The sequence below is a fragment of the Penicillium concentricum genome (assembly GCF_028827145.1).
Source record: "Penicillium concentricum strain IBT 3081 chromosome Unknown utg000003l_segment0_segment0, whole genome shotgun sequence".
NCBI lineage: Eukaryota > Fungi > Ascomycota > Eurotiomycetes > Eurotiales > Aspergillaceae > Penicillium > Penicillium concentricum.
This window is the reverse complement of record NW_026622756.1, coordinates 2,717,259-2,737,418: the sequence shown is the minus strand read 5'-3', so window position 1 is coordinate 2,737,418 and position 20,160 is coordinate 2,717,259. Positions and strand designations below refer to the sequence as shown.

General features: G+C 51.3%; 9 protein-coding genes across 9 annotated transcripts; 3 read left to right on the top strand and 6 right to left on the bottom strand.

Moving 5' to 3' along the window:
* Positions 1-98: 98 nt before the first annotated feature.
* On the bottom strand, positions 99-3,903 carry N7517_008874 (putative inositol polyphosphate phosphatase; the record flags this gene model as incomplete). The annotated part of the gene is made up of 5 exons (XM_056726603.1): positions 99-839; positions 889-1,148; positions 1,209-1,418; positions 1,468-3,802; positions 3,853-3,903. 5 exons carry the CDS (start codon positions 3,901-3,903, stop codon positions 99-101), a joined length of 3,597 nt encoding a protein of 1,198 aa, XP_056577454.1.
* Positions 3,904-4,230: 327 nt separating this feature from the next.
* On the top strand, positions 4,231-4,983 carry N7517_008873 (CHY zinc finger protein; the record flags this gene model as incomplete). The annotated part of the gene is made up of 6 exons (XM_056726602.1): positions 4,231-4,315; positions 4,402-4,445; positions 4,501-4,574; positions 4,632-4,693; positions 4,748-4,849; positions 4,902-4,983. Exons 1-6 carry the CDS (start codon positions 4,311-4,313, stop codon positions 4,981-4,983), a joined length of 369 nt encoding a protein of 122 aa, XP_056577453.1. The 5' UTR covers positions 4,231-4,310.
* Positions 4,984-5,273: 290 nt separating this feature from the next.
* Positions 5,274-6,385, bottom strand: pre6 (proteasome core particle subunit alpha 4; the record flags this gene model as incomplete). The annotated part of the gene is made up of 5 exons (XM_056726601.1): positions 5,274-5,598; positions 5,664-6,051; positions 6,164-6,216; positions 6,276-6,282; positions 6,358-6,385. 5 exons carry the CDS (start codon positions 6,383-6,385, stop codon positions 5,274-5,276), a joined length of 801 nt encoding a protein of 266 aa, XP_056577452.1.
* Positions 6,386-6,510: 125 nt separating this feature from the next.
* Positions 6,511-7,469, top strand: N7517_008871 (uncharacterized protein; the record flags this gene model as incomplete). Its single annotated transcript, XM_056726600.1, has 3 exons — positions 6,511-6,567; positions 6,882-6,980; positions 7,263-7,469. 3 exons carry the CDS (start codon positions 6,511-6,513, stop codon positions 7,467-7,469), a joined length of 363 nt encoding a protein of 120 aa, XP_056577451.1.
* Positions 7,470-7,487: 18 nt separating this feature from the next.
* N7517_008870 (putative RNA binding protein (Arp)) lies at positions 7,488-9,604 on the bottom strand (the record flags this gene model as incomplete). The annotated part of the gene is made up of 4 exons (XM_056726599.1): positions 7,488-8,426; positions 8,514-9,220; positions 9,297-9,354; positions 9,449-9,604. The coding sequence occupies 4 exons, from the start codon at positions 9,602-9,604 to the stop codon at positions 7,488-7,490; spliced, it is 1,860 nt and encodes a 619-aa protein (XP_056577450.1).
* An 835-nt stretch (positions 9,605-10,439) lies between these two features.
* N7517_008869 (condensin subunit YCG1) lies at positions 10,440-13,918 on the bottom strand (the record flags this gene model as incomplete). The annotated part of the gene is made up of 2 exons (XM_056726598.1): positions 10,440-11,816; positions 11,873-13,918. The coding sequence occupies 2 exons, from the start codon at positions 13,916-13,918 to the stop codon at positions 10,440-10,442; spliced, it is 3,423 nt and encodes a 1,140-aa protein (XP_056577449.1).
* Positions 13,919-14,154: 236 nt separating this feature from the next.
* On the top strand, positions 14,155-15,330 carry N7517_008868 (cysteine synthase A; the record flags this gene model as incomplete). The annotated part of the gene is made up of 2 exons (XM_056726597.1): positions 14,155-14,275; positions 14,333-15,330. 2 exons carry the CDS (start codon positions 14,155-14,157, stop codon positions 15,328-15,330), a joined length of 1,119 nt encoding a protein of 372 aa, XP_056577448.1.
* Positions 15,331-15,932: 602 nt separating this feature from the next.
* On the bottom strand, positions 15,933-16,586 carry N7517_008867 (translocation channel protein TIM22; the record flags this gene model as incomplete). The annotated part of the gene is made up of 3 exons (XM_056726596.1): positions 15,933-16,268; positions 16,328-16,423; positions 16,479-16,586. 3 exons carry the CDS (start codon positions 16,584-16,586, stop codon positions 15,933-15,935), a joined length of 540 nt encoding a protein of 179 aa, XP_056577447.1.
* Positions 16,587-17,195: 609 nt separating this feature from the next.
* Positions 17,196-18,978, bottom strand: N7517_008866 (DUF4048 domain-containing protein; the record flags this gene model as incomplete). The annotated part of the gene is made up of 2 exons (XM_056726595.1): positions 17,196-17,400; positions 17,465-18,978. The coding sequence occupies 2 exons, from the start codon at positions 18,976-18,978 to the stop codon at positions 17,196-17,198; spliced, it is 1,719 nt and encodes a 572-aa protein (XP_056577446.1).
* Between the last annotated feature and the right edge of the window lie 1,182 nt (positions 18,979-20,160).

Below are 20,160 nucleotides of genomic sequence, written 5' to 3'. Positions count from 1 at the left end.
CTATCGTAAAATCATTAGTCGTACAATATACACCATGTTCCACCCAAATGCATATTAAAAAGAAGTGCGCTTCACTTCTAAAAGAGAAAGAGATCAAGCTATTTCTTTCCCAAGATCAAGGCACGGGCCTGACGGGGATCTGTGCCGAGGACAGTGATGAGATACTCGATGCTAGTTTCAGAAGCCAAGCGGCGCTTCTCATCCTGGAACTCCTTGTTACACGACTCCCACGTCGCGTTCCGTTCTGGACTTAGGACTGTCTTGACGCGAATCTTAAACGCCGCACTGACCGGCCGGTGGTCAGAGGCGCGGACCTCGTGTCGCCGATAATCGAGCTGCTTGACGCGACCGAGGCCACGGTAAAGGATGCGGTCGCACCAGGCGGGAGATCGTTTCTTGTCACTAGAGTCGTACTCGTCCGTGCCGACGTCGTACTTGTAGGTCGGGGCGAAGGTGATGGGTGACTCGGCGAAGGAGCGCAGGCGGAAACCAGGGTTCTTTCGCCGGGAAGCAAGTAGCTGGTCTCGATCGAGGAGTTTTGGTAGGTTATTCTGGCGAACTGCGTCGATGATGACATTCCGAGGAATTGCGTCGATTCGATAGTTCAGATCTCCGTTCAGAATGCACACTTCATGGTCCATGATCATTGATCCATCACCACCACTGGCGAACTGATCTGACCGCAAGGTCATGTTATTTTCCGCTGGTAGGGACTCGGCTTCTAAGATCGCAGCAATATCGTTGTTTCGGTGTGCGGTCTGGGTTTGGCCGGCCGCCAAATGGCAATTCACAAAGCACATCGAGCTGTCATCCAACACGAAGCGGAGTACAAGGGCACCCTAGTATAATTAGATAAAAAGCGTAGCAAAGACCGGGGATAGCACAAACCTTGTTTCCATGTAAACCGCCCATTCCGCGCTTAATCTCCGAAGCACTGACGTTTTTGATATTATGGCGTTCCTTGTGTCGGACGAAAACGCAAGTAAACAATCCCACCATGTTGGCAGTATGCAAAAGAACGTAGGATTCCTCGAGGGGCATACACTCATGAAGAGCACGAGTAAGATGATCAATCCACACTCGATACTGACGACTCATGTGTTCCTTCTCACCATTATCTTTCTTTTTACTACCAAGTAGCAAGCTCTCTGTAACGATGTCAGCAAACACTCACATAGAGAGGGAAAAAAGAGAAAGGTATGACTTACTAGCTGTGATCTTCTTATTCTCAAGATCAACCAACTCTTGGAACCCAAATATCACGATCTCGGGCGGGTCTTCAGGGGTGACTGTATTTCGGATGAAATCCGAGCTTCGCAAACTACCAGGAGTAGAAGCTCCCGCATTCCAAGTCACGACGACAGCCTTGATTTCTCGGAATTTGCAGAACTCCACGTCTCTAGTCTGCATCCGCGCATCTATTAAATATTAGTGGAGGCCATTAACAAATGAAAGCATGTTACTTACCCAACCAATCGTCCTCGAGCATTCCGTCCCAGAGGCGAATGCAATTATCAGTGCCGAGCGAGGTCACCTGCAGGCGGTTCATGGTCCACACGCTGCTCATGTCTAACACGAAGCTAGATACGGGACTGTCGTGGGCACGCCAGTCTTTCTTCACGGTCCAAGGGTTGGTGGACACATCATAGACGTAGATCATGCCGGTTTTATACGCAGCCCAAAGATAGTCTCCGACAAATGCAAGGCAGTTGATTTTGTACACACTGACATTGACCACCGCCAAGCAAGAGAAATCGGTCGAGGAGTACACAGTAACCTTGCCGTCTGCGTGTCCTAAATAAACCCGACCTCCCTCTCGCGTGGTATAGGTCCCGGAAGTCACATCGCCTGAGTGCTGAAGACCGAGAGGTCGTTTGAAAACCTTGAATGGGATATCATCTTTTGCATTGGGGCGATATACATGGACATCTTTTCCTGCTGCCACCCAAAGCTTGTCATCAACTACCATGGAGAATGTGTGACCTCTGGCTACACGCTCAGAAGGGCTGTGGTAGCTGTATTGCAAGTTAGGTGCGCCGGTCTCATCTGGCAACCAAACAAGCAGTCGGCCTTCGTCATCAAACGTCCACATTTCTTTCTTGTGTCGCAAGATTTGGATGACTTCTCGGCGGGAAGGGTATGCGCGGGTGGCCACGATGGATTGGCTTGGAATATCAACCTCGTGAAGATCTCCAGCACTGGTACCGAGCCAGATACGCTGGCCCTCGTCTTCGAGACCTTTCCCTGGTTTGAAAGCAATAGATAAACTTTTGACAGTCTCGCCATGGCTGAGACTCATCACTTGGTCACCAGTTGTAAGATCCCACACCCGAGTCAGATATCCAGTCGTACACACATACTTGCCGCACACAGCCAGCAAACGGGTATCATACTTGGTCAGGATATCTTTCGGTCCAGATTTAAAGCATGGGGGTCGACGGCTAGCTTTTGAAGCATCGGGATAGTCGGTCCGCGAGATAGCTGGCTCCTCGCCTTGCTCCTCTTCCTCCGTGTCTGTACGCACCATGCGCCGCTCTGGAAGAGAAGAAGACAGGTGAGTTTCTTGGGGTAGAGAAGGTTGTCGCTGGATGGGTTTCGGGGCTGAAGATTCGCTAGCACGGGGGAAAGAAGGTGCAGATCTGGCAATTGGTGTCAGCTGCACAGAGCTGCTTGCATGTCTGGGAGACTCTCGTGCAGGGGAGACTCCAGTTCGGCGGGGGGCTCCAGAGGGTCGAGGAGGAAGTCCTGGACGGTCGTAGGGAATATCACTGGCACGGAACCTCTGCGCGGAAAGAGGGGGAGCAGTTGCAGCAGACATCGGAGAGTCTACGGGAGCAGATGGAATCTGTACCATCAAAGGTTTGGTGGCCCGTGAGGGCTCTGGGCCAGGACGGGTCCTTGAGAATCCCATTTCTCTAGCATCATGTCTGGCGATCGTAGACGGAATAGGCGATCGTTCATCAAAGGAACGCCGAATCGGTGGCTCTGTCGTTGGCCGAGCTGGTGTTAGCCTGCCACTGCTCTTCCCAGTGGGTTGCGGCTTAGACATCTTCTCCGGGCTACCAGGAGGGGTGCTAAAGGGTGAAATACTTCGATCGGATGATGTCCGTTCTGGGCGAGGAGTCAACGAGCCGGTGTCCGAGTGAGAAAACATGGCCGGTTTCGCCGGGATTTTGGGCTTTGATGCGCGGTTAGCTGGGGGTGGTAACGAGGCGCTTTTTAATTTCCGGTCCGTCGGGCTCCCAGTGAGGTTGACGCGGAGAGATCCAGGCGACAGTCGATGGATTGTATCCTCTGAATTAACGGACGGTCCGAACTTCGGTATCGGGGAGAGCGGGCGAGGTGGTGCCCGCGAGACGGACATCGATTCGCTCGGGCGATGGCCTGGACTCCGAGTCTTGCGGCTGTCACCTTGCGGAGTCCAAACTTCATCCCGATCTTGTCCGCGCGGCGGAGATTGGGGCGACTGTACTGTCAAGGTTGGCGGTAGTTGTGGCGATGAACGGTGGAAGTTCATAGAGATGGGCCGGCCATATCGTCTACCGGAGAACCCCCGATCCCGGGGGTTCTCCCCATTCAACTGCTGAAGCAGGTTTGGGCTCTCCTCAGCCGGGGTCCATTGGGAATGCGGCCGGGGCAAATCGAGCGAAGCACGGGTGGAGGATCGGGGGTCATCGCTAGGCTCCGGAGTTGCTAGTAAATTGTTTGTCGAAGTGCGCGGGCTGGCAACTACAGCAGAGGGAGATCTGCGGTGAGAAAGATTCTCAAAGTGAGACAGCAAAGAAGACACCGGTCTCTGTGGCTGCGTTCATGTTAGTTATTGTGTGCCACAAAACAGTTCTATATGCATACAGTGGGAGGAGCGTCGTCATTGTTGTCCGGCTGTTTCCCTGTGCCCGCCATGGCCATTATCACGGATCCGTCGCCGATACCAGCTGAAGGAATGGATCATAGACTTGGAGATATCTCCTGGGGGTCGAATAGTAGCGCGGCAGTAAAGTAGGTGTTCGTAGGTACCTGGGGGTACAGGGATAGCGTGAGGCTCTGGGTTTGGAGGGAGGAGACGACGTAAGCGGCGCAAAGGCCCAGTAACAGAAGGCGAAGCTTGACCGTCAAGAGTTCGAGGAATTCCGAAGGATATCCAGGGGTTAAAAGGGGGTTGAAAGGCGAAAGTCGATGAAATGGAGTGGCGGGGAGGAAAGTGGAGGGAATCACGGGAGAGTTGACGATCACTTTGTGTCTGCATTTCTTCGGACTTGAGCATCGACATCTCGCACTTGGCCGTCACTTTTCTTTCGCCATTCATAGCCATGTGGTAAGTCTGCTTGTGATATTCTGGAGAATGCTCCCATCCCTTTGGTCCAAAATTCTGATAGCTAATATAATCTCCCCGCTTTGCAGTAAACACATTCTGAACGCCCAAGTGGCCATCCGCTCGCACTGCTGTACGCTCGAATCGACTTCATATTTGATCACAGGGGATTGACCGAAGATATCTAGGCCGAAAATGGTTTGACTGCGCCGAATGCCACCAAGAGAGCGAGTCGCACAATCTCGAGAAGAGCGCCGAGATGGTACGCCCCTATTCGCCGGTTAGCACAAATCTAGCAATCTGACATTCCATGGGGTAGATCTTTGCATGTAAGAAGTGCAAGAAGTGTTTCCGCAAAGACGCTGCTGAGTTCGATGAGACGTATGCAAGAAACTGCTCAAACGCCAAATGGCAGCGGGCTAATTTTGCTTTTAGTGATGAGTACTGCCCTCACTGTGATAACCACTTTGTCATTGAGGCACGCGAACCCGAGGCGCGACTACACGTGGAGGGTGAGGATGCTCGTATGGACAACCGGTATGTCGAGCACACAAGATCTTCTAATTGGCAGGATGCTGACCATATCAAGGATGCTTAAGGACGAGCGTGTTGCGCGCGACAAGGAGCGTTCCCTCTTCAATATTAAAGATGTGTCAGACCGCATGGGCTAAGGTGTGCGCTTTGGGGGAAAAAAGACAATTGGCGGGGACGGCGCAATTTCATGATGTTGACGATTTGATGGTTACTGTTTCTTGCAATAGTTCAAGGCAGATGGAAATCCCCTTGGCATCAATACCCTTCTCTGCATTGGTGTACAATATACAATACGAAAGAAACTGGGAGAGGTGTTTTAAAACTTCATGATTTTGGATTCTCGTCAAGGAAGAGACCCAACGCTACTGTAAATTGAAACAAATCATCCAGTCCCCTCTCAGGCTCTGAATCCTTCCAGGTCTAGCACTTAATCAGTCGACTCGCCGCCACCCGGCCGGGTGAGGATAGCCGCCGTGGTGGTCCCTGCCCGGGTCTTCTTCTTGGCTGCTTCCTCCTGCTTCTCGGTCTCGATGTTCTTCACGTACGCCTCAATCTGGTCATCTGGCAGCATCTCAAGGGTCTTACCTGGTGCCATGATGGCGACCTCGATGTTCTTGGCACCCGTCTGCACAACCTCAAGCAGAGACTTGATGGTCAGCTGGATTGTCTGCTCACGGTCCATGTCGTCCTGGTGGTTGCGCTCAAGGAATTCGCGGACGGTCTTGCTGGAACGACCGATGGCGTTGGCTTTCCTGTAGCGAGAGAAGATATATTAGTATTGATCCAATATGAAAACCCTAGCTCGGAAAACACCTACCAGGCCGAGTAGATTCCAGATGGCTCAGTCTGGTACAGTCGCGGGGTGGAGTCGTTCTTGTCAAATCCAACCACCAGCGTACTGATACCAAATGGACGCACACCACCACTTTGTGTGTATCTCTGCTGAACACCAGCAATATATTTCGTAATATACTCGATGCTAGAGGGGTCCTCGACGGTCAGGCGGTGGGACTGAGCCTCTAAGCGGGCCTTGTCGATAAGGATGCGGGCATCGGCGTTCAGTCCAGCGAAAGCCAGACAGATATGGTCATCGACCAGGGCGATCTTGGAGGGAGTAATGCGGGTATCTTGGAGCTTGAGGGCGGAACGCTTTTCGCAACCGAGAACGACGATGTCCTTGCCTTTGACACCAACAGCGCAAGTTCCTAGAATCACCTGTCATCAGCAAATTGTGTCTTTTTTTATACATAAAACAGGAGCAACGGCAGAAAATGAAGCAGAGAAAGCTGCTAGGAAAGCAAATAATGGCGATCTTACCTCGCTTCACAGCCTCCATGGCATATTCAACCTGGAAGACGTGTCCATCGGGACTAGGGAGAGGGTTAGAAAACGAACTCTGGAGCTGAAGTATAGCTTGGAGACCTCGTACCTGAATACTGCGATAAGTTAGCATGATACAGCTTTCGTCCTGGTCAGGAGCAAAGGGAGCTGGACGTGGGGAGCTAGCTTACCTGAAAGAGCTCGGTCGTATCCGGACATTGTGAATCAAGGGCGACTGAATGAGTGGTGATTAAATGTTTCTGTAAATAACGAGTTCAAGGGAAGCAATGAGGTAGAAGGGTGCAGACGAGTGTCAAGTAGCTCAGGTCAATTGGGTTGGAGCAATGACGGGTTCCGGGCGGTGGACGCGAAAGCCTACGGCTGCCTCCACAACCCTCACGGTACTTCTGTTAAGTACGGACGCACCATAGTAATTTCATGTACCTAGCAGTTGACCTAGTTTTCCAACAGTCTTCTAATCAGAGTGAATTCATATATTGAACACTGTTTCCTCGGAAGAAAAATGCGAGATTTGTCTTGAATTCATTCAAAACAAGTCAAATAACACACCTATGAAGACCTTAACTCGATACAATGTAAACATCCATGGATATATATAAAACTAGACGAACTAGAATTTTATATAGTCAAACCACCTAAATAACGAGAATACATATGAAAAATATAGACACAATATCGTTTTTTGCATTCACAGTGCTTCGACCCCGAAGAGATCCTCGATTCGATGCCCAAGCTTCAAAGTAAATCCCCAACACCCCAAACGGAGTCCCAGTATATCCCCCAGATCAAGACCGTGAATTCTCCGACGCTTCCCATGACCAAAGAGTGCAGAAAGGGAGCACAAAATATCTAAAATGCAATGCCAAAGGGCAAACCCAACGTGTGTGCCTGCAGAAGAAACCAGAAGAGGGCCGGAACATTCAAAAAAATACATGCACCACCCCTACAAGGGGCTTATTCCCTCAAATAAAAACAACCATATAGCGCAAGATGGAAATCACAAAGGGGGGAAAACAGCTCCCACCAGAAAACAAAACCAAAGCCAAAAAAATAAAAAGCATCACAAAAAGCACAGGGCGGCGAAGGCGAGAAAAAGAAATCCGAAATCTTCGACAACGCTAACCCGCCTGCTCCTTCCAACCCGATGCACCAAAACCGCAGAATCCCTTATACAAATGCGTATCAACGAATATCAACCAACGCAGAAACCCGCCACAATGCAGGGTTGCAATATGGACAACATAAGTGTGAGCGCCCAGTTCGTGAGTGGGGCGTGAAGTAGGTACAACTAGACCCATATTTAAGCTGGCGACTTGTTGGCACCGGAGCCGTTGCGACGAGAGTGGGGGTCATCAGACACAGTCAGACCACCGAGACCACTTGACAAGAAGGCGAAGGGGTCACTGGCACCATCGGAGCCGTAGAAGGCACCGTTCGAAGCACTGGTGGAGGGCACACCATGGTCCGCACCAGTGAAAGCAGCCTGAGTGGCCGGGTTGGCGAAGGAGGCGGCCGAGTGCGAGGTGCTGGAAGAACCGTAGCCCGAGTTCATCTGGCCCATGGGAGGGTATGCACCGGGGGTGTTGTTACCCAGACCACCGGAAGGCAGGGCGTAGTTGTTGGGCGGGCCACCGAACTGCTGGCTGAAACCACCGAATCCACCAGCGGTAGAGGCGAACGGTGCTGGGGCAGGGGTGCTAGCCATCGAGTTGGGCCCCATATTGAATTGCGACGGTGGATCCATCGGCGACGGGAACGCCGAGTCTGCCACGACGGCGGCGCCCGAGCGAGGGGCACCGCAGCGTAGACAGTTGATGTTCTTCGCAAAATTGTGATAACCACAACCCTCAGAACCACACTTCCAGTCACCAGCGCGGAAGGGGACAACACCACCGTTGCCACCCATACCACGCGAGTGACCGCCACCCATACCGTGACCGCCATGGCCCATGTGAGGAGGCATCATCGATGGCGGGCCGTAACCGTAGTTTCCGTAGTTCATTGGGTCGGGGGCGGCCGCCATGGCGGGGAACGAGCAGCGGAAGCATGCGGTGCGGCGCTGGAAGTTAGAGAAGCCACAAGAGGGGCAAGTCCAGTCACCAGGACGGGGACGGTTCTTGGAGGGCGGGAAAGGAGTGAGGATCTCGGCGGCCCGGTCCAGAACCCGGCTGGAAGAGGGAGAGACTTCAATTGCCTTCTCGTTGAGCGCACGGCCGTTCATGCACAGGCTCTCGGCAGCCTAGTAAACCGTTAGCAAGCAAAAACATAAGGATAAAACATAGGAAGTTCTGTATAATAGAACAGCCAAAAGACAATAAAAACTCACCTCCTCGTGGGAAGAGAAGACGGCAAAGCCAGTGCCAGTGGGCTTGTGCTGGTCTGGGGTCCGCAGAGTCCAGAAGGCGATGGGACGACCACCAAACTGAGTGAACCAGCTCTCCAACTCGGACTGAGTGGTATCGTGGGGCAGGCCACTCAGGTGCAGGACCTTGCTCCGTTCCGCCAAAAAGGCCCGAACGTCGGCATGAGCATCCATAGGACGAGTGAGGATCTCAGGGTGTTCCTGGGGCGGCTGCGACTTGCGGATCAAACCACGGAGCACACGGGCGAGAGTAACAGATTCCTCCATGGCACGGCGGGGCGAAGCAGGAGCCAAAGCTTGCAAGTGGAAAGGAAGGTTGTGCTTAATCGGGGCGGACGACTGAACGGGCTCAACTTCAAGGGCAGCGCAGATGTTGGAGAGCGAGCTGGGACCGAAAGGCAGCGACTCAGGGTGATGGGTCTGCCAGCGTTGATATTCGGTGCGTAGGTCGAAAGTGCGGGAATGCTGCAGGTATGCGGGCAGCACGACGGCCTTGTCGCGGGCCTCGCGGGGCAGCTGCACCCGCAGATCCCACGAGTCCAACGTCACAAAAGCAAACTCGAGGTGTTTGCTGGTGAGGTGTTCCTGGGCGAAGGCGTCGAATCGAGAGATGGCGTCCCGGAAAGTACCTGCGGAGCGAACGTGTTCCCATGTCAAGGTGGTCAAGCTCGCTGCAGAGAATTGTCAGCCACAAATTGATTTTCCTAACAAAACCCCAATATAAGGCTGTTTTCAAGGCGATCTTACTGCAAAGCGGGGTGATTGGAGTATTGACGGGTTTGACTAGGACGCTTTCACGGTGCAGCTAAACAATTGGAAAAAAAAGGGTGTCAGCTTTTGGGTTGACCTCGGGAGTAAATTGAATGTTGGGTAGAGAAGACGGGGGGGGGGGAACGGACTTCCTCGCAGGTCTTGGTGTCCAACAGGATCCATCCTAACTCAATGACCTCAGCCGAGTCCTTAGTGACATATACGCCATGCTCGTCACAGGTAGTTGCAACGTGGATGACAATGTATCGATCCAGCTTGGGGGTGGGTGCTGAAACGGCCGCCATCGCTGACTTGTCCCCAACGGAGCGGCAAGGGAATCCCGGGGGGAAGAAGGAGAAAATGTCTCTGCGGGAAAAGCAGAAGACAAAGACACGGAGAAGAGAGTGTGTAAGAATAGAAGAGAAAGCCCGGGGGGGGAGAGAAGGGAAAGGGGGGGGGGAGAAGAAGAAAAGAGCCAACTCGGTGGAGTTTCGAGAGAAAATGAAAAGTTTCGGGGCTCGGGCGGAGATTATAACAATACAATATATGTAATTATATAGATGTTTACTTGAATTCAAGAAATTAATTCTTCTTCTCTCTCTCTTCGAATCTTCTTATTCAATTCCCCTGGAAATTTATGTGTTCGGACTGGTCTTGACCGTGCAACCCCAACCGGGTCCAGATCCCTGTCTTATTACGCCCTTTAAACGAGTCAGGATATATATTAATGCCTTTGTCTTTATAGGTAATAGTTAACTGTGTTTAGTGTTGAAGGGCTTGTACTATTAGTTAGGATATAAATAAGTACACAAAAGGCAGTAATTACTAATGTAGGACAGATGTACAGTGAAACACATCTAGAACTGAGATAAATATAGGCAAATACAGACCACATGTAAGGGAAAGATAGACAAGATGGACATTCCAAATGTCGAAGTCTCTCTCTGCCGCTGTCAAAAAAATACCATCACGTGGCACATCACGTGGATATATATATATATTGGACATGTATAGGAAACTCATATAATGCCATTCAAGCAAAAGGTATTCGAAAAATCAGACACTGAAATATGTACAGAACCCTAACCCAACCCTAAAGAATCATATTTCCACCCTCAACGCCAAACCTCGGAACAATCATCACTCATCACCCGTCTCTTCCTTGATTATTGTCCCCCGACTAGTATCATGGTCATCCTCTTCAGCTTCTTCCATAATACTGGGCTCAATGGAGACAATGGGGCGATTGGCGGTAGCAGAAGTAAAACGGCTATCACCCTCACCCTCGTCTTCCTCCATGATACTTGGCTCAACGGAGAAATGACGACGGCTATAGCCACCAGTAGGGTCCACAGAGCGACGAACACTACCAGAGCGTACACTAGCTCCGTCGTTGTCAGGGTCTTCAGTGCCTTCGCGAGGACGAGCGCTAGCAGCCCGACTATCCTGTGCAACGGCAAGGATCTTGAGGATAGCGTTCTTGGCCTTGACGAGAGCGTTTCGGCTGGAGGCTTCCGCGGCGAGACCCTCTTCAATGGTTTGATCCAATAGCTCCTTGACCTCGGTCGCGAGGGCAGTGTTTTCGGGATCAATTTCGACACCCGTAGCACTGCGGATGCTAGTTCGGAATTGATCATCGCCTTCCGGGGCACGAGAGCTAGCTCGTGCGGGTACTGTAGGAGCGGAAAAGTAAAGCTTGCTGAGGAGAGAGAAGAGAAGCTTGCGTTCCTCGCGTGAGCAGCGATTCGCGGCAGCGGTGACACCGAGAACGCGCTCGAGAATCTCCTTAACCAGGGCGAGGTGAACCCATCCACAAACATTGGAGCTGGCGGTACCGCCAGCCATGATTCGTTCACCACCGAGGCCAACAACGCGGCGCTCATCAGTCCATTCTGAAAGCATACCCACGACACCAGTCATGAGAGCCTTGATCTCGCGCTCGCCGACGCTTGGATCGATTTCTCCATCACTATCTTCCTCGGCCTCGAGTGAGTAGTGCTCCTCCGCGGCATTCATTACAGCACGGATCACTGGTACGGCCACTCGGCGCATGTGCTGTGTGTTTTCCACGCGAGAATGGCAGTATACTGGGAAGAAATAAGCCAATGATTGTCGTAGTGCTGGGTTTTCACGAGTGCGTGGGTGGTAAAAGGAGACCACGAGGGACAGCAACAGAGATTCAACACCATTTTGATTGAGTTCCTGGATTGCGGGTGGGACATTTGGTCCAGAGGGAGTGAAGGTGTTTGTGAGTAGCAGCTTGCAGAGAGCGGCGGCTGCTCCGGACTGCACGCTGTTGGGAGAGTTGGCACGTAGAGCTCGGGCGAAAACCTTAAGTAAAGGCTTGTGCATGGCGGGTGGCGTGACGGTCTCGCCATCAGCCTGGGTAACGGGAGCGAGTAGGGATGGGTGAGTCGTGATCATATCGCAGAGAATTTGTAAAGCCGTGACCTGCAATGCCTCGTGACCCTTGCTGTAGCAGTGGATGAAGAGAGTCATATTTTCTTCAGCCAAATTCTGTGAGAAATAATTATTAGCGAACTTTGTCTTCTATCACAAGAGAAGATACTGACCTTATCAAGCAGACAGCAAAGTCCCAAGCACACGAGACCACGCTCTCTGATTGGAGCTTCGTGACTGCGAACAGCGGGAACCACAAGGTTATTGAGCATAGTAACCAGGTTCATATTCTGCTGCAGGTGGCCTTGGACATTCTGCAACATGCACTGAGCAATGAATAGACACTTCATGTTGACCACAATCTCGCGGACGATCTTGGCCTTGGCTTCTTCCTTATTAAAGGGAGTGATCTCCTCTTCCCCTGGAGTTTCGGATCGTCTACTAGTGTCGTCACTAATCTCAGACCTAGCAGAAACAAAGCTATCTTCAGTGGTGATGGTGTCGTGAACCTCGGCAATAGCTTCGAGAACAACACTGCAAAATTCGGCCTCGGCCGCGGTATCAGGTCCGCAGACACAGCGGAGTGTTTCAACGACGAGTTTCGTGCTCTCTTCTGGGAGTTCTGGCACGGCCAAAGTTTCTCGCAGGAGCGAGAACATCTTTCGCCGACCGACCTCGTCGCTGTAATCTAGAGTGATGGCGATATGGAGTAATTGTTCCACAACAAATTCGTGTTCGACAGCGTCGTCATCGTTCGCTCCACCAGACTCTCTGGAAATCTTCTTCCGCTCCAAGAGATTAGTGATGTATTTGCCTAGGAAATGGGCCATCGCGGTGACCTCGGGCATCTTGTCTTCTGCTAGGCTGTCGTATTTGCCTTCATTCTCCACCCGGCAGAAGTCGTTGAAGGACCGCAGCAAAAACGCGGATTCACCGGTTAGATTCTCCCAGAAAGGCTCGTCAAAGACAACAGCTTCACGATAGTCCGCACGGCCCTCCCAGAACCCGCGCATCGCCTCATGTGCAATTCCGCTCTCGATTCCAGAGTTCACAACGTCAATTCTCTCTAGAAGTTCAAGTAGCGCGTTGATATCGGGTTCAGAGCGCTGACCAGTCGGTCCCTGATCCGGGTCATTGTTCGTGCCAGCGCAGTCCTCGACCCATCTGTCGTAGAACAATTTGGCCGTAGCCTTGCGTACACTTTCATCACGATCACGTAGACCCCATCGGAGGAGTTTCTCTCTCATTGATAGAGACAAATGGCGGAAGTCACCCAAGGTAGGCAGAAGACGGGAGTATAGTGCACGTCTAGTAGGGGCATCCAGATCACGGGCGCGCTCAAGAAGATAAGGGAGTGTCACTGGCGCAAGAGGAAGATTTGTGAGGAGTGTTTTACGAACGTCGGCGCTTGTGTCGTTTTGCATAATTTCGATTAGCTTTTCAAGGAGGGCAGAATTGTCGCCGTCTTCTTCTCCATCATCTCCCGCCAAACGTCCTAATCCTAGGACCGCCTGTACCCGAACGGAGGCTTCCTTGTCACGGAGACGTCTCAGAAGGCCCTGTCGTATCGTATGGTATAGCTCGTCATCGATTGATTCCAGCGAGTTCACAATGTGTGCGGTAATTTGTGTTGCGCGGAATCGCACCATCTTATCTTTGGCGCCCATGACCGGTCCCATTAGCGCAATGAGACTGGATGTGAGGCGGGTAGTTGGTGTCTCGGGATTGTGGTCATCGTCTTCACCCGAAGCAAAAATCTCATTATCCTTCTCCGCAGCATGACCGAGGAAAGTACCCAAGAAGCGCAAAATTCGGTCTCCAACAGGCTCGCTCTTCTTAATTGTAAGAATTCGAAGCATGCATCGGCCAACTTCCACATTGAATTCCTTCTCGGCCTGCGTTTCCTCACCAGGAATCAATGCTTCCTCGGGCTCTTGGTCCTTTCCCTTGCTATTTTTCTTTTGTAAGATACCACACGAGAACTCTTGGAGCTTGCGCAGGCGAACAACAAGCTTTCGGTGACCGGTAGTCGAGCGCTGAGCATCTGCAAAGATCAAGCACACATCGCGACGCAAAGTGGGGGATGATTCCGGCTCTGTTGGTTCTTCGGGAATCGCAAACGATGGAGTAACGGAGCCAGCACGCCCAGACGCAGAGGGTTGTGCTGACGACCTGCGTGTCGTCGCAGATGTCGAACGGGCGGCGACTCTGCCAGGCATGGTTGTGTTGTTGTTGAGCGTTGATTATTTGCAGGCGAAAAGCATCGCAGATGCGGGACCGATCAAAGGACTGGAGGCCTTGGCAGTAAACAAACAGCCCAAAACGGGAGACCGATAGCCGATAAGGGTAGTACTGGCACGTGAGCTGACTAATGCCGATCATCGGAGGTGCGGGAGCTCGTCATTCCCCGAGGGTCGATTGGACCATTTGTTCCTATATTGTAAGTCAATTTAGGATGTTTCGTCAAAGTGTCCGGCGGTTCGCCACTACGGCGGCTCGTGCTGCTTCCGAGGGATCCACTGCCTACTGCACCAGGGTGTCAACAGCCCAGGGAGTTGTCAATGGGTTGACCGAGGGTATGTCTAATTCCGAGCACCCTTGCATACACTGTTAATCTGACGTGGATAATGCAGCGATTGGAAATACCCCGCTTATCCGATTGAAAAAACTATCCGAGCAGACCGGCTGTAACGTTCTTGGAAAGGCAGAGTTCCAAAACCCCGGAGGTAGCGTCAAGGACCGAGCAGCGCTGTTCGTGGTCAAAGATGCGGAGGAGAAGGGACTCTTGAAACCCGGTGGCACCGTGGTTGAGGGAACGGCTGGAAACACTGGCATTGGCCTTGCGCATGTGTGCCGGTCAAAGGGATACAAGCTAGTGATCTATATGCCCAACACCCAGTCGCAGGGCAAGATCGACCTGCTCCGTCTGCTTGGTGCGGAAGTATACCCGGTCCCCGCAGTGGCCTTCGACAACCCCCAGAACTACAACCACCAGGCGCGCCGGCACGCCGAATCACTGGACAATGCAGTCTGGACCAACCAGTTCGACAACACTGCCAACCGTCAAGCACACATTGACACTACCGGACCCGAGATCTGGGCACAGACCGAGGGCAAGATCGATGCCTTTACCTGTGCTACCGGAACCGGAGGTACCCTGGCTGGTACCACCCGCTACCTGAAGACTGTCAGTGACGGACGTGTGAAGAGCTTCCTCGCCGATCCTCCGGGCAGTGTTCTCCACAGCTACATCCAAAGTGGTGGTACATTGATCGACCGCTCTGGTAGCAGTATCACTGAGGGTATCGGCCAGGGCCGTGTGACTGATAACCTCCAGCCCGATATCGAATTGCTGGATGGCTCTGTGAGTATCAGTGATGAGAAGACCATCGAGATGGTTTACCGCTGTCTGGATGAGGAGGGTCTGTACCTTGGTGCCAGTTCCGCGATGAACGTGGTGGCCGCCAAGGAGGTTGCCGAGAAGTTGGGCAAGGGTAACACCGTTGTTACCATTCTCTGTGACGGTGCTTATCGCTATGCGGATCGCTTGTTCTCCAGCACTTGGCTCGAGAGCAAGAACCTGCGTGCTTCCATTCCCAAGCACCTGGAGAAGTATATTGTATTGCCTTAGACTGTGTATAAATTAAACAAACTGTATCCTCGTCCACGCTTTCGAACTTTAAAGTAGTAAATTGGGACGTGCTTATAGTGATTGAGTGCTGATCCTGTTCAAGTTTGCGTGTAGACGGATATAGTATACGGTCTGCTAGAGAATGGGGCGTAGATTTGACGCACGTCGGATATCTGAATGGTGATTGTATGGAGGTTGTTCAAAATTTAGTTAATAATATAAGCATAAATAATTTGGTATCAATTGTGAGAGGTGAGTCTCAAAGGCCAGTGGTGTATGTATGTCCACGCTTGGTATTGTACAAAAGAGTAAAGAGTCAGACCCAAAAGGATCTAATATGGAGTGAACCACCATGTCGAGGCCATGCAATACAGGCGTCAAACAAGACATGCAACGCAAGGGAGGCAGGCCAGAAGAACCACGCTTCCAGAGCAAAATAGATAAGAACAACCAAAACGCCCGCAATGCTTCCGTTCTAATCCAGAACACCAGATGCCGTAGAAATATACAAGTCGAAAAGCGCAACAAGGTAAGGCCGCCTGGCAACAAAAGGCGCCAAACGCAACAAGGTCGTGTTTTCAAATCGGATCCGAATTGAGCATTTACTCGTCAGCGGGCATTCTCATGTAGGCATCAATAGCCGCACTGAACGCCGCAAAACCAGCGCAACCAAAGGCAGCAGCCTGGGGACCGGCCTTTGCGCCGAGAATACCACCAGTAACACAGCCAGCGGCAACGCTGTTCGTAAGATCGTTCTTTGCGCGGAGGCCTTCGATACAACACTCAGTTCCGGAGTAGAGCGCACCGACAATGCCGAAGTTCTTAGCAGAGGACCAGGAGCGGGCTCCCATGTCCTTGAAACCGCGACGGACTTGTTCGCGCCAGGGGAGGTCGGCGATGGCGCGGCCCTGGGGTGTGAAGGTCGAGTCGTAGGACATCTAGAGTGGGAAAAAGTTAGATATGAACTTTAGAGTCAATTATTCAATGGACAACTTACACTGGCCATGAAGAGACCGAAAGCACCACCAAGACCGAAACCCATGGTACCCGAGATGACTGTCTTGATAGGACAAGACTCCATACCACGTTGCATCTATAGTGAGTTTGGTTAGAAATGGATAAAAAGCACATCATAATCGAGAACGAACCATTTTAACCATAGCCTGTTCTTGTTCATTCATTCCCTGGGTATCCTGGTTACCTCCCAGGGTGGCCATCGGCATCGCGGCGGTGCCTGTGGTGAGTGGAAAGGCCATGTTGAAAGTTGACGCGGGTAAGGTTTGAATTGAATATGGTCGTAGATCGTACTCGCTGGATCGAATCCAAGCTGGCCTGAATGATCAATCCACTGGACCTCGGCGAGAAAATTAATCGCGTAAGCAAGTAAAATAATAGAGAACGCGGAGATCTTGCGGAGGCGAGTAACTGAACCGCAAATTTATTTTACGGGGGACTAGGAAAGCCTCAAGCGCAGTTCTGCACGTGATATTCCGGCTCCGCAAAATCATCGTGCCGTTATCGGTACAAGCTGTATGATGCATATTGAGCCTAAGAAGAGCTCTTGTTTACATGGAATTCATGGGAATTATTTATAGAGAAACCTTGGAAACTCGTTTGTATTCATAAAGCCGAGAACAAAAAAAAGGTAGCATTCATCGTGATCAAATCAACTGGTATTTCAAAGTCTTCAAAGCAAATCGAAGCCAGATAGTTCAAAGGCAAAGAAAGGAAAAAAATTGTATCGACAAGAGAAGAAGCAACGCTCTCGTATGGTATAATTGGAAAGTCGTAGCCCTACGTAATTCCGTAGATAGGGCCGAAGAAGAGGTAGCAAGTATATACATGAAAGGAAAGAAAGAACCCTACTAGTCCTTCTTGCTGTCCTTCCGACTGAGCGAAGGAGAGGCAGTTCGCTCTGGAGAAGGTGACAGCGAGCGCTCCCATTCTGCCATCAGATTGGATGCAGTCCGTTGAAGCTTCGAGGGGGCCAGCTTGGTAATTGCAGGCCAGGGAATGCTTTCGGAGACTCCAGAATCAAGTGTAGAGGAAGCCGGGTTTAAATCGCCAAAGCTAGGAGCGTGGTCAGCGCATGACGAGGTTGTCATAGATGAAATCAGAAAAGGTCGAACGGTACCTAGCGCTGGTGCGAGGGCTGCTACCCTGTGTGATGGGTGATTGATCACGTTTCGATGCAACTGTTGATCGGCTCGACGAGGGCGTGTGCGTTTTCTGCGCGGATAGGGGCGTGTCCCAGCTATCCCAGTTATCGAGATCTTCATCCTGCGCGTCGATTGAGTTACTGGAGAGGTGGTCGCGCTGTTCGGCCGCGTTCGCCTCGTTTCGGTTGGCGGCTTTGTTGTCGGAGGGGGTGCGCGGGGCGTTCGGAGACTTCTGAGCGGGTGTATCAATGCCGAATTCGTTCCAGAAAGACGTGGAAATTTCCGCCGGCTTGGTGTCTTTACCAGTTTTTGTCTCGGCCGCTGGCCCCCTTCCCCGCGAAGACGATGACGACGATGATCGTGATAGCTTGCCGTCCGCTAGCAACCGTTCTCGACTCCGAGATCCCGCCAATGAATCCCGTTTGCGACCATTTGGTGGTGCCAATGAGTTGGGTGAGTTTCGTGTTTGTGTGCCATTGATTCCTTCCTCGCCCACGGTAGCTTGTCGGATATCTTCCAAAAATGTCCACAGACCCTCGCGGAGATCGGATGCCATTTGCTTGCCTGTCCGCACCAAGGCCTCCCGCGAGGGGGGAGGAAGAGTCTTATGCCACTGTGCGAGTAGATGTTCTGGTACCTGGCTCTCATCTAGTTGTGCACTCATCATAGCTGCATTATTGCGGTCGACCGATGGTAATGTCGCAGACCGCGGAGTGCGACCCACACGTTCTTGTGAGGGACCCGAGTCTCCACGGGACGAAATGCTGGGGCCTGAGACTGGCGACAAAAGAGATAAAGTCCGTGTATGTGCGCCGTGAAACACTCGCCGACCATTAGTCCCAATCTTGGTTCCTGGTACGGCAGCCGCACGCACGCTAGCCCGTCGGTCTAGATCTCGGCTCATCCGTTCCTGTGATACCGTGGAGCTCGTGACTGAGCTCATGCTCTGTTCCCGGGCGTGTGAACTCGGAGCCTCGGATGTGGCGAAATCGGGCGATCGGAGGGGGATCAGTGGCTCTGCGTGGTTGATCTCCGCCCGCTTCCTGGACTTTTCAGATAGTGCCCATTGTTTTTTAATTGTCACCAGGTCTGCTTCGGCCCGCGTGAGCTCCTCGCGAAGTTCCATGACCTTCCGTTCCTGCGAGGCGATGGCCCGCAGGAAATCATAGCCATCATCCGGGACATCAAATGCCATAGGTGTTCCCGGAGGCTGAGCGGGGGGGGGACGAGTGGCGGACTGTGTAACTGGTGTTATGGAGCCGGGGGAGGTGACGTTGGAATCGGATATTTCAGGTTCGTTCAGGTTGATGGGGAAGTTCAAGGTGAGGCGTTTGGCATGACGGGCCGTACGAGGTAGTGAACCTTTCTGAGCGAGAGATGATGAACGTGAGAGAGAAGAGAACTGCTCGGAAGCAGAGTCCGGCACAGTTGAAATCTGGTCCGGAAATGGACCATAGACCAGGCTCTCCGCTCCCGGAAGACTCTCCATTGTGGACCAGCCAGTAGGAGAGATCAAAATATTTCAAAAAGTCATAAGAGAAACAAACAAAATTAGCAAAATGTAACACAGGAGAGTTGAGAAGGGGAAAAATAATAGCTGGGGGTCTCCTGAGTCCAGCCCACAGCGGGTCCCCACAGTCCACGGGCTGTGTTTCAGGGGGAATTAATTAGCCTACAGGTCTTGGCGAGGTAAACTATACTTTGTACTTTCAATTGGTATGTAATTCGAATGGTTGAACAGCTTAACTGCCAAAAAAAAAATATCCACTAGTCCAAGGCCGAATGCCCATACTTCATCAGCCCGAGGTTTTGCTATGTTCAGATTAGCCTACAGAGCCCGGATATATAACCTTCAAGCCTGTGCTTTTGTCTCGTGCTTTATAAATGAGCCTAAACGAAGAAGGGAATAATGGAAAGAACGACCTTCTAAGGTGCAATTGAGAAGATGTAAAACCGGCAAGAGCAAAGGACCGTCCATTTTGAGAAGGTGCCTGGGAGGTATATAAAAGGGCTTCTCCCACCTTTCCTCTTCTTCTTCTCTTCTTCTCTTCTTCCTCTCCTCAGCCCTCGACCTCCATCTCTCCGTAGCCCTGAGATCGTGCAGAGGGTGCCTTACCTACAACTGGGATATCAAATTGTCGAGGTCCCATTACAGGGTCTGCGCCCACATCAAATTGGGAGTTCTTGTGGAAAGTATTGAATAAAGTCATTGGCTGAGCCTTGTGGGTTCAATAGCCATTTGACAGATCCCACGGAATACATGGGTTGGTCACTACTGTGACATCCTCTTTATCTAGATGTATGTAGTTATCACCTTCTCGAAGTATATATGCCATTTCTATTTGTATTTCTATACTAAGAAAGGGAGTACCTAAAGAGTTAAGGCCCGAGAAGCTAAGGGTAAGGAGTATATAGTATATTAGTTTAACATTGTGAACTATGTAGGCTTAATACTACATCTTATCTGATCTTTTTACTACGATTTTATGGCTTCTTTCTGAAAAAGGAATAAAACTAGTTTATCGTATAGAATTACTATAGAGTATACATATGGTAAGTTAATAGAATTTTGACTAGAGACTTTATTTACTCCGCTAGAAAGTGACTAAATTACTGGCAATTTAACCGTACACGGGTGTGTTTAAGCTTATTTTTAGTTGCACTCTTATTT